This window comes from Pimephales promelas, chromosome 23 (assembly GCF_988280905.1).
Source record: "Pimephales promelas chromosome 23, fPimPro1.hap1.1, whole genome shotgun sequence".
NCBI classification, from domain to species: Eukaryota; Metazoa; Chordata; class Actinopteri; order Cypriniformes; family Leuciscidae; genus Pimephales; species Pimephales promelas.
In genome coordinates, this window is record NC_142791.1 from 6,687,493 (window position 1) to 6,699,086 (window position 11,594).

The following is an 11,594-nucleotide window of genomic DNA, read 5'->3' on the forward strand; positions in this document are numbered from 1 at the left end:
ATCACCTTCATAAATACTGTTTGCTTTAAGCCCATCTGCATGATGGATAGATTAATCTGTATCATACTGGCATGAAAAACACTTTTGATCTCATTTTTGAAAACTACTCGATGGAAACATTGGGCTTGGACTTTGGAGAACCAAATGTAAAATGCTACAAGCAAATGACTGTTTAGTAAGCATTATGAACTATTTTCAAACATTTAGTGTGAAGTAGAAGCATTGAATCCTATTTATTCATCTAAATCTAGTTTAAATGTATTGTTAGTCTAGTCATGGGCTAATGTGCAAGTTTGGATTATTTTGATGTAACAATTAGGATTCATTTTTGATGTGACAGACATATGTATACTTCACCCTAAGTGAATGCAATGTATATTTGTAATCAATAATAATTATGAATTTATATAAACAAGTTATTTGCAGCACATAGTGCTTAATATTTGGTTTTTCAAAATTTCTTTGAATGTCATATTGTTCAACGGAACAGGATTGGAGTCAATATCAACTCAGCTATTATTGAATATTTATAATTGACTGACTCGAAATTTCACTCAGATCACTACAGAGTTTACTTGCCATTTATTTTTACATGTAGGCAACTGACAGCAGTCCTGTTCAAGAATATCCTGTTTGTGACGACGTTTGATGGTTGTTGTTGTGTTTTTTTGGTGTTCGGTTCATCGGTTGGTGGGGTCAGTGTGAGGCATATGTCCGTGTGCATGCCCTGGACTTCCACACAGATCACTGGCTGCTCAGGTTGTTTTGATGTCCTTCCTCACAGCAAGCTCCAGGGGGCGTCCGTCAGCTCAGAAGAGGCCGATTCGGGCCGCTTGAGTCCTGTTCTGACAGACCCGGTCCTCGTTTCTCCGCGTCCCAGCCACCACAACCGTCGCAGTGAGTCAGAGGCCGTGGGAAGGCCATTTTCACTGGAATTAAATCTGATCGTTAAGTTGCAGAAAAATTGACTATGCTATCAAACTCAATGGGTTTTTGGAATGGGTTTTTTAATATGTAATATGTAAATTGTGGCACATTTATATGCATGAAATCGAATCACGTAATTGCAATGCAAGATTTACGATCCATATGGTGGGAATGTCATTACGGTTTGGCTGGTTGTGGGTTGCAGGCTGGCCTGGGACTTCTCAGTCAGTGGATATCTGTGAGGGTCTGGAGGACTGGACCACTGACATCTCAAACATCTCAGACTCTGATGAAGAAGACGATGTGCTGCTGGTGAGCTTTGACATTAAGATATCGCTCAGATTCAGTTATTTGGAGGGAACTTTTAATTGTTTAATTAGGTTTCAACAATGAAGGATTTTGGGTTTATACTGTCTATTGAAACCCTGCTCCTGGAGGCCCTCTGCCCTGCTGAGTTTATACCAAATCTGATTCAGTCTGTGATTTCTAAGCGATCCTGAAGAGCTTGACTAGCTGGTTCAGGTGGGTTTGATTAGGTTTGGAGTAAAACTCTGCAGGACAGTGGACCTCCAGGAGCAGGACCTGGTCTAAATGATTTGCTTTCACCTTGTTTTTTGCTGGTTTGCTTGTTTTTTAGGTTCCTGGAAGGTATAGAGCAATGGTGGATCACTTAAAGTGCGGCAAGGACGACGTTATCGTCAAATGTGGTGATGTCATTCATGTGCTGCAGGAGAGTGCTATGGGGCTTTGGTGAGAGTCATTTCCATTTTTAATGTATGCTTAAGTTGCATTTAGTCTTTTCTTTCCTATTGTGATGTATGTGTGAAATGGCTTTTCAAACAAGAAAAAATGTAGGTTAGAGTAAGCCAGATAAGATTGACGATTTTCAGTCCAAAAGCTCTTCAAATCTCTGAAAATGCACAGCCAAAAGAATATGATAGAATTCAATTGTCATGGCAATCAAGGTTTATGAGGACCATTTACCTTCTTGAAAAATTATGACAAAATAAAATTATAAAAAATTTATCAATTTCCCTGCCTGGAGAACAATACAACAGGAAAACAGATTAAGAGATTTCAGTCTTATGACCTTCATCAGGCATACACTTCATCTTGGTTATATTTACAAAGAGCCTTCGAGTCATCTCCCACCATAGACGTTATCCATCTTTTTAGAGGGTCACTCTTCCACTTCTTACTGTAGCTACAACGTATGCCACTTTGAAATAGCAATTACTTGAATATACAGTAACAAGTTCAACATCTGACCCCTTATTGAGACTCATGAATCATTATATCTGCCTGCGATCACTCATGATTGGCTAAAAGTGCAGGCTCAGCCGCAACATCAACCCCAACCCAGATATTGTCGTCCTGCCCAAACCAATTTTTACCGGCATAATCAAAATCAAAACTGCCCAGTTGGGTGGAAATCTGCCCTATGTAGCAACGCTGAGAGGGTGGGACTTGATTCTGTCCATCGTTAATTGATTATTGCTGTGATGTTATGCGAGTAACAGGTTGTCCTGCCTTTGTGCATCAGTATAAAATGGATATTCATTTTGAGATTACACTTATATCAACTGATATGGTACCAAATACTGATATATTGTGCATAAAACGCCACCAACACGTTCTTGCCCATAAGACTTAATAATTATTAACCCCCATATATTTGGCTCCAAAATGCTGACATTATTTTCTGGAATATAACATTGATTCATTGCCCTCAGGACGAGAACATATGAAATAATTTTGGATCACTAGCAGGCTTGGGAGGGTTACTTTAAAAATGTATTCCGATACAGTTACAAAATTACTTCATAAAAAAGTATTCAGTAACGTAATCCAAGTACCAAAATATGAAAGTAATGTAACTGATTACATTTGGATTACTTCAAGGACAGATATTATTAAAACTTTTACTTATTAAGAATTTCACATCTCTAAAATATATTTATTTAAAGGGCTATAGAGACATCTAGTGGCTACAGTATAGTTTTACAGATTATTATGTAGGCTACAAGATAATAAAAACACGACATTTAAAAATTCTACACAATCTTATCTACATTTTAGTTTATTTTAAAATAGGAAATAATCTGTTGACTAATGCCGTGATCTTTCTTAATTTGCCTGACTGAACTTGGTCCGTTGGCAGTTGGAGTTCCACTACGCTAGCAGTAAGCTAACAACAAGGCACAGTTTGCACCGTAAAACTATGTTGTTGGAACTTTCCTCTTTAAAAACAAAATAGCAGCGGAATTTCCAAGAAATTGAAGCAGATTTTTACCTGTGAGCAGCATAGTTTGTAGCAGCAGTTATTCAGTCCGTGTCTGAGGAGATTGTTGTCGAGAGCTGTTATTTCTGTGTTATTTTACGCAATCACCAGCGGGTGGAACACGTGACTCAAGGATCTCGATAACTTCCGTCGATCGTACAATACCGAGAATATATTGAATTTTATACTCCATGGTTATACTAAAGAAACGTTAGTCACAAAAACAGATAAAACAGACACCCCTCGTTGTGTTTAAATGCTTCTTTTTGAAATTATATTAAATAAACATAACTATATATAAAATTACATCTAAACGTATGAAAGTACTACGTTTTTTGATATAACTGACGAATCACAGTTACTGGATTTTTGTATTCTGATTACATAACGCTGTTACATGTATTCCGTTACTCCCCTAACACTATAACAATCTCCTCACTAGTTATACAACAAGCATCACTCTAATTAACAAGTTAATGATTAATATCATCCTGTAATTCCCACAGGCATGTTAAGAATTTGACTCGAGGAGGTGAAGGAAAACTCCCTGTAGATACACTTCTGAGAATGCTGGAAGATGCAGGCAGAAGTCCCTCCATTAGGTCGGGCAGTGGACTTGTGGTGAGTGAACTGTACAGAAAGTAAACTGTACCTAATGATTTTTGTCTCCTCCTGCTTAGTGTAAGTTTATTGATGTTGGAAACAGTACCTTTATCATTAACACCATACTCTAAAATACTACTTATAAATAAATTAATGTTCATTAAAATATGTTGAACATTTAATTTTAAAGGGGACATGACATGGATTTTAATGTTTTTTGAGGTTTACTTTTAATGTTAATAAAGTTTTTTTTTGGCAAACAAACAAACAAAAAAAAAACAAATGTGGAAAATCTATTATATTCAACCTTCATTCTGACCCTCTATCTGAAAATATTAGTTTTAAAGGGGCGGCTCCTTTAAGGTTTATCAGTAAATGGCAAAATGATTGGCTAAGGTCATTGCATAGGAAACAGTATAAACGTTCACCTGCTATTGTATGCGAGTAAATGTTTTGAAAACATAACTGTCATCCACAGACAAAGCATTGTGATATAATTTACTTACGGATGGTTTGTGATGCAAGCTGCTGTCAGATCCAATACAGTTGGCTGCTCCATCTTTCGACAAAAGTTTCTTTGCGAACTCTCCATTACACTGGTGCCTCGTTTACAAAACAAAATGCTACAAACAAACTTATAAGTCTCCGATGGGATCCAGTATGCCATTAAAATAATGAATGGCATCATTGTCTGACTCCGATTCGAACTTAAAAAGCTAAATGTTTTTGAAAATGTTCAGTGCATTTCTGTGTGAGGTAAAAGGAGCTGTTGAAGCTCCTTCCTCTGTGCTGGAGCAGCAGCTCATTTGCATTTAAAGGGACACACACAAAAACTAATTTTACATCTTGTGAAAAGGGTGTGATAATGTACTGTATAACTATTTGTCGATGTCTTGCTCTTGAGGCAGTCATATGTATTTGTCCGATTTTTTTCATATGTATTTGTCCAAGCCATTTTTGCTTAGTTAAATAAATGCTTTGTTTATAATGAGACAACGTTTTAAGCCTTGAAACTTGGATGATGTATTACTGGTAGAGAGACCTCTTATATTTCAAAAGATGGGAGGCGAATTTGAGTTCTCATGTCATGACCCCTTTATTATTTTGATCAGAATTGAGCATAAATGTGCTGTTCTGCAGTAGATTTTTTTCTTTCTCTAAAACACTTTGGTGTTGTTTCATAGATTTCACGGGAAATATAAACAGCAGGAAGCCCAGAAACACCTAAGTACATAAACCACATGTACACAAAGCTCCCACCATGTGACAACCCTAAAGGCCATTACTGTCAATCAGGACTGAGCCCAGTCATGTCAAAATGACACACAAACAAACAGAAAGTCAGAAGAACAGAGCCGCCTAGTCAACAGAAAGTTTCCATCTGCCATCAGTGGGGATTGTGGATTATGTTGGATTAAAAGACAAAAAGAGACACCACCTACAACAATACAGTGTGGAAATAAAAGGAGCTTTGCGAAGCACAAACCACTGATCCACTTCATCCCTGGAAGGTACCATCACCATACTGTGCCATAACACATGATATGAAACATGTATTTGTGTAGTTAGCACAGTATTTAATTGTATTTTAAAACAGGAAGGTCTATAACATGGTGTGTACACTGACCTGTGAGAAAAGCAAACGTTTTTTCTCTCTCCTCAGATGGGTATGGTGGTTGGACACTTGTTTTAAAAAAGCCATTCAATGCTGGAATAGATTAACTATAAGACCAGCGCTACAGTGAATGAAAGATGAAAGCTCACATCAGTAACTAGTCTATGTGCCAAAACCTAACATTCCTTTTTCAAAGAGTATTAGGTTCTTTTTTATTATTCTGACTTCGCTTTGGCATCAGTGTTTCAGAAATCTCTCAGCGAAATGTGCAAGAAATAGTGTGAGGTGAAAACTTTTAAATCACTTTTCAGCAATGTGATCGCTTTAATGCTTCACTCTTATGCTTCAAAACATGCTGCTCATCTTCAGATGATCCTGCGTTTATGTTCATGTTTACTTTACGTCAGATTAAATATGGCTGTTCGGGGCTATTTAGCACATCTTTTTAGTTGTATTTTTTATGGGACTAGAAAGGGCATAACTCATTTGTTAATATTTAGTTTTAAACTGTATTATATCTGTATTATATTTGAGTTTTTGTCATTGAAATAAAAAATGTGCTTGGTGGTGTACATCATCAAAATGCCCACTGTAAACTTTCCATTACATTTAAAAAAAAAAAAAAAAAGTTCCTGCATTTACAATATGCACTTAAAGGGATACTCCACTTTTTTTGGAAATAGGCTCATTTTACAGTACAACTCCCCCAGAGTTAAACAGTTGAGTTTTACCATTTTCGAATCCATTCAGCTAATTTTCTGATATTTAGTAGAAATTCAGTAACCAAACCGTTTCTGGTTTCATTGACTTCCATAGTATATTTTTTCCCCTACTATGGAAGTCAATGAGACCAGAAACTGTCTGGTTCCTGATATTCTTCTAAATATCAGAAAATCGGCTGAATGCATTCGAAAACTCAACTGTTTTAACTCTGGGGGACTTGTAAAATGAGCCTTTTCCAAAAAAAGTGGAGTATCCCTTTAACTTTGTTAACCGCTTAGAAACTATTGAGGTGAATATGCAAGATGTCATCTATTAGTTAGCCTCATTAAAATCTACAATGAATAAATACACAACCGTTCAAAAGTTTGGGGTTTTATTAATTTCATCCAATTCAACTGATCAAAAGTGTCAGTCAGGACACTTATAATGATTTATATTGTAAATAAATGTTGTACTTTTGAACTTTCTAGTCTTCAAAGAATGTATCAATATATTAGTATATCACGGTTTCCACAAAAATATTAAGCAACCAGCACAACTGTTTTTAGTACTGATAATAATAAGTAATGTTTAGCCATCACAGGAATTACATTTTAAAATATGTTAAAACAGTTGTTTTAAATTACAACAATATTTTACAAAGTTACTATTTGTACGGTATTGACCAAATAAAAAAACAGCCTTGGTAAGCATAAGATGTCTTAAAATATATATATATATATATGTATATAAAGAAATCTATCAAAAAAAATTAAAAACCCACACTTTTGAAAGGTAGTGTACATGTGCATGTCATAAAGTAAAAACAGATGAATGAGTTTCACGTGTACTTGAGTTTGAAGGACACGTCTTAAAGCCATACAGCTAAGGGTGTATAATATGTACAGAGTTAGTAAGAAGAATGTGGTACTGTATATCATGTATGAAAATAATTTCACTAGATGTACAAGCACAATGTATAAGATGGTAAACTATATATTTTCTTGATTGTTACAGTATGTTTGTTGAATGATGACTAGTAAATATTATCTGTACAGAAATGACTGTGAGCTTCTCAAATCAAATCAAACCTGTAAAATGGCCTGCTCTAATTCAAACTCTGTTGACCAATTTTGGACATTTGTCCTGTTCTGATCCCAGTAGTGTTGCTTATCCAGTACATATATTTTGAGATGCGGGTATAGATGCCATACTTCCCCTTTTTGGCGCACTCTTCACCCCAGCTGACGATGCCCGTGAGAAACCACGTGTTCTGGTAGCGGGTGGCATGGGGTCCTCCGCTGTCTCCCTGACAGGAATCCTTGTGTACCGTACTGTAACCGGCACAGAACATGAAGCGGGAGATGGTATCAGTGCTGCTGCTTTTGCACTCTGTCCGGTCCACGTAGGGGAGCTCTACTTTCTGAAGTGTTTTGGATTCGATGCCCCCGAACTGTATCTTTCCCCAGCCGCTCACCAGGGAGTTTTGCGCGCTCTTGAGCAGGTTCTCCGTGAAGTCTTTAGTGCCCAAGCAGATGGGCAGGACGTAGTCTGAAAATTTAACGGGTTCCTTGAGCTTTAACAGGGCGATGTCATGATTGTAAAAACCGTGTTGAGAGTTGTAACGTGGATGGATATGGTACTCCGCTATGTCGTGGTCACTCTCTTTTCCCTCCTTCTTTGAGATGTCATGTTCCCCTAAAGAAATATAGCAAATCATTTACAATATGCATGACATCACATCACATTTGCCCTGAAAGACAAACTGTTGATTGTTAAGAGTCTCTTAAATTAAATAAAAAGCAATGATGATAAATTAAATAATTATTGTCAAACAAACAAACAAACAAAAAATTTGTTTACATATTATATGTGGGTGCACTGTGTATAATTATTTTTTATATATAAATACACACACATGTATATTTGTATATATGTAAGAAATATTTTCATGTATATAGATTCATATATAATTTATATTATATATAAATATAAATATTTTATATATAAATAATATTTTTTTTCTTAAATATACATGCATGTGTGTGTATTTATAAATATATATACAAAAATAATTATACACAGTGCACCCACATATATTATATAAACACAAACTTTTATTTTGGATGTGATTAATCGCGATTCATTGTTAGACAGCCCTAATATTTTATTTTATATATAAAATATAACAATATATTAATAATAATAAATGGGTTAATACAAATAATAATATATAAACGGATAACATAGTGGTAGTAAAAACAACAATAATGATTTTCTTGCTTTATATGTACAAATGCATATTAAAACCTTTTTTTAGCAATTACGTGACAGTGTAGTTCTCTCACCCACTCTGATGAAGAAAGATCCCACTTTTCCTTCAACACAGTGGGCAGCTGTAATGACCCATTCTTCACTGAGAAGAGAGCCTCCACAAAATACAATCTTATTCACCTTTGCTATAAAAACCACCTGCCAGAGAAAAAGACAGAAAGATATTAATTCTTTATTTATTATTTCCTCCATTATAAGGTTCTGTTCTGTGGATTTTTCGACACAAACCAATGATTATGTCTGCCCTGCTTCATACGACGAGGAGCAATCTCATAAATGTTTTATTTACACACACACACAATTCATCTCTTCACTACCTGCCAGGGAATCTCCCCTGGTGTTGCTTCATTGCCTCCTACAATGCGATGATCATTGTTTGTTGCATTTTTGATACTTGGTTGAGTGGGAAAGAAAGCCCAGGAGGAGCTGTTGTCCAGTGTAGGTTGAAGTGTGCTGGTGCCGTTCACTTTAGGGGCATCTGTAAGACTGGACTCTGTCATATTGTGTTTGGTTGTATTGACGTGATTGATGGAATGATTTTGATTTCCATTCTCAGCACTGATAAGGGATCTTGAGTTAAGAGTTTCAGCAATAATCTTACTGAGACGTCCACATGGGTATTGCCCTATAAAGATGCAAGTAGATGAATCAAGAGCAAGATCTAATCAACTAACCAACCCAAGCCTCTGCTAAAACATGCAATCAAATTCCTTGAACGTAAATGGTATTCAAAATACACTACTGCAGATGAAAGGTCATACTGCGCAATATAAGAAAAGCTTTGAGGTTGAAATACATTATATGTCCCAGTGACAATACAGATAAATGACAATGTCATTATGGCATGTAATAAGCGGGAATAGATTCCAGTACCTGTAGGTTCACATGTCCTGCTGTCCAGAGCCAATCTGTAACCCTCGGCGCAGTCACACACTGCTCCATAGATTTTATCCACAGTGCAGAAGTGCATGCAGCCTCCATTATTTACCGTACACTGTTTTGCCATCTCTGGACCAGACCAACCCATGAAACACAAAATAGGTTTTAGCAGAGGAAGACCTTATAATTAACTAAAGCAGGTTAAGAATTTCTACTAGCAAGATAAAAATGTGTATATTAATATAAATTTGATGATTTTTAAATAAATATCTCTGTGTGCATATATATTCACATTGTTTTTTAATATATAAAAATAAAAATATATATATTATATATCTATATATAGACAGTATATACAGTCTGCATATATTATTCATTCATATATATATATATATATATATGTAAAAAAATAAATAAATGTCATATCTGATTTTTTTTTTCAAAAAATAAACAGTATTACTAAAACTATCAAATAAGAACATATTTTATTGGCATGTTTCTTTATATATTATGTTGTCTGAACTAGAGGATCTAATGTAAAACCGTATAGTTAATAAGCTCATTATGGATCTTACCTAACTCACAGTTCTTCCCACTAAAGCGTGCTTGACACCAGCAGGTGTATGTACTCATACCATCCTCACATTTTCCACCATTCTGACAAGGATTCGACTGACACTGGTCTCCATCTGAAAGAGGAGCGGCCATGATCATTTTACTATCAATAGATTCAGTTATGTTTATGTAATTTAAATTAACACACACTATGGACAAAATAAAGGATAGAAAAAGTTGGACATAGCACATACATCAACATTCATACTCACCAATATAATTCCTCCAGAATTTCATCTGAAACAAAGTTTGGACAGTTTTAAACTCATAAGGAGAGAGTCCTAAAAAATGTTCTCAGGAGATAAATATGTTAATGCAACTCACAGTTTGCTCCTGGTCTTCAAAGACCTCTTTGGCCTCCTCTAGACTGCAGCGCTCTTCAAAACATTCCCTTTCCAAGTTAGCCTTCATCACAACCTCCTCCCATCCTTTGTTGAAGCGTTTTTCTCTCTTCAGAAGAGACCCCGCCAGCTCTCTCGGCAGAAACACTGAAGCTACATACACAACATAGGCACACTGTTAAATCACAAACGCCAAGGTCTGTTTCTAGGATGAAGTCGTCTACAAGCACCGAAGATTTGGCAAGAGAATATTGTTTTACTTTAAAAGGCTTTTTATGCTGAAGTCTGAGGGATCACTTTAGTTCCACCATGATATGAACGAATTTACAGTTGATTTTTCTTTTTTTTTAATGTTTCTCTCTTTACTCTATAGTGGTTATAACACAAGTTTTTTTACATTTCAAAAGACTACATGTTACATACATGTTACCACCTCAAACTGAGAATTAAAAAAAAAAAAAAAATCACACACACACAAACACAAATATATGATTTCCAGGAACATACATAAACAAGATTATAATAATGTCAACATACCTTCAGACATCAGCCATGTTTCAAGCAGCAAAGTGCATATCAAAATAATGTGATAAATCTTCAGCATTTTCTCTTTGATGATTTCCCTTAGGCAGAAATCTTTCTCAGCAGTCACAATACTTTCATGATCTGTTCCAAAGTTCAGGACATATCTGTTTGCACTTCATGCAAACAGATATCTCATCCGGTGGGTGTTGTTTTTTTTTCCCCAGTCTGCACCTGCAGTGTTTGTGGGTCATTTTTCCCAGCATTTTACCTTGTAAGCAGTTTGTTGTGTCATGAGAAAGCATCACAGTGTTTGAATAATGCATTTTGTCACACTTCAGACTTCATAACATAAAAGTATGAAAACATGGATTAGCCTTATCCCTGTGGATGATTATATGTATATATGGATAACCAATCACATTCCTGAGTCATTTCTGTCTCCCCCATCCCCCCCCCCCCCCCCCTGATTCAAAGAACTCGGTTCAGACTTGGGACCCAGCAAATATTGACAAGACTTGGCTGACTAATACTGACCTCATAACTGCAACTGTCCATGGCTGCATGCTATTAAGAAACAACAAACACCAACATTATGTGCTAAGAGTTGAAATGTGCTATTTTGGCATACAACTATACCTTCTGACATAAACTCTTTCGTTGAAAAAAATATACAGTCTGTATAGCATATTTGTTTGTTTTCATTGCAACTTGTTCTACTTTAGTGATTTATGGTGAATAAGCCAAAATACATTTCCAGAGAAACTAAGCTTAC

At 35.8% G+C, this 11,594-nt stretch overlaps 3 protein-coding genes across 6 annotated transcripts in view; 1 reads left to right on the forward strand and 2 right to left on the reverse strand.

Moving 5' to 3' along the window:
- Positions 1–6,873, forward strand: part of mcf2b (MCF.2 cell line derived transforming sequence b) — a 22,562-nt gene extending 15,689 nt beyond the window's left edge. The window contains exons 23-27 of one of the 3 annotated variants that reach the window (XM_039667485.2): positions 701–897; positions 1,133–1,239; positions 1,565–1,677; positions 3,715–3,829; positions 4,996–6,873. In XM_039667485.2, coding sequence (XP_039523419.2) covers positions 701–897; positions 1,133–1,239; positions 1,565–1,677; positions 3,715–3,829; positions 4,996–5,013 — 550 coding nt within the window. In that variant the 3' untranslated portion in view covers positions 5,014–6,873. Of the gene's footprint in view, positions 1–700; positions 898–1,132; positions 1,240–1,564; positions 1,678–3,714; positions 3,854–4,995 lie in introns of those variants that run through there. The other 2 variants (XM_039667486.2, XM_089126197.1) reach the window with 2 other exon arrangements.
- Positions 6,874–7,108: 235 nt separating this feature from the next.
- On the reverse strand, positions 7,109–11,171 carry f9b (coagulation factor IXb). Its single transcript, XM_039667488.2, has 8 exons — positions 10,835–11,171; positions 10,281–10,450; positions 10,169–10,193; positions 9,917–10,030; positions 9,336–9,470; positions 8,780–9,087; positions 8,477–8,600; positions 7,109–7,826 (listed from the first exon to the last, which is right to left on the reverse strand). Exons 1-8 carry the CDS (start codon positions 10,899–10,901, stop codon positions 7,237–7,239), a joined length of 1,533 nt encoding a protein of 510 aa, XP_039523422.2. The 5' UTR covers positions 10,902–11,171; the 3' UTR covers positions 7,109–7,236.
- Positions 11,172–11,282: 111 nt separating this feature from the next.
- tmtops3b (teleost multiple tissue opsin 3b) overlaps positions 11,283–11,594 on the reverse strand; it is a 30,089-nt gene continuing 29,777 nt past the window's right edge. For both annotated transcript variants that reach the window (XR_016149450.1, XR_016149449.1), the window contains one exon: positions 11,283–11,386. The gene's annotated coding sequence lies outside the window, so the exon portion shown is untranslated. The remainder of the gene's footprint in view (positions 11,387–11,594) is intronic.

Excerpts from the sequence above, each read along its gene's own strand:
- f9b (XM_039667488.2), bottom strand. The coding sequence starts at position 10,901 with ATGCTGAAGATTTATCACATTATTTTGATATGCACTTTGCTGCTTGAA. Across the intron at positions 10,451-10,834 it reads AACATGGCTGATGTCTGAAG|CTTCAGTGTTTCTGCCGAGA; the intron begins GTATGTTGACAT and ends TTGTGTATGTAG. Across the intron at positions 8,601-8,779 it reads CAGGGGAGATTCCCTGGCAG|GTGGTTTTTATAGCAAAGGT; the intron begins GTAGTGAAGAGA and ends TTTCTCTGGCAG.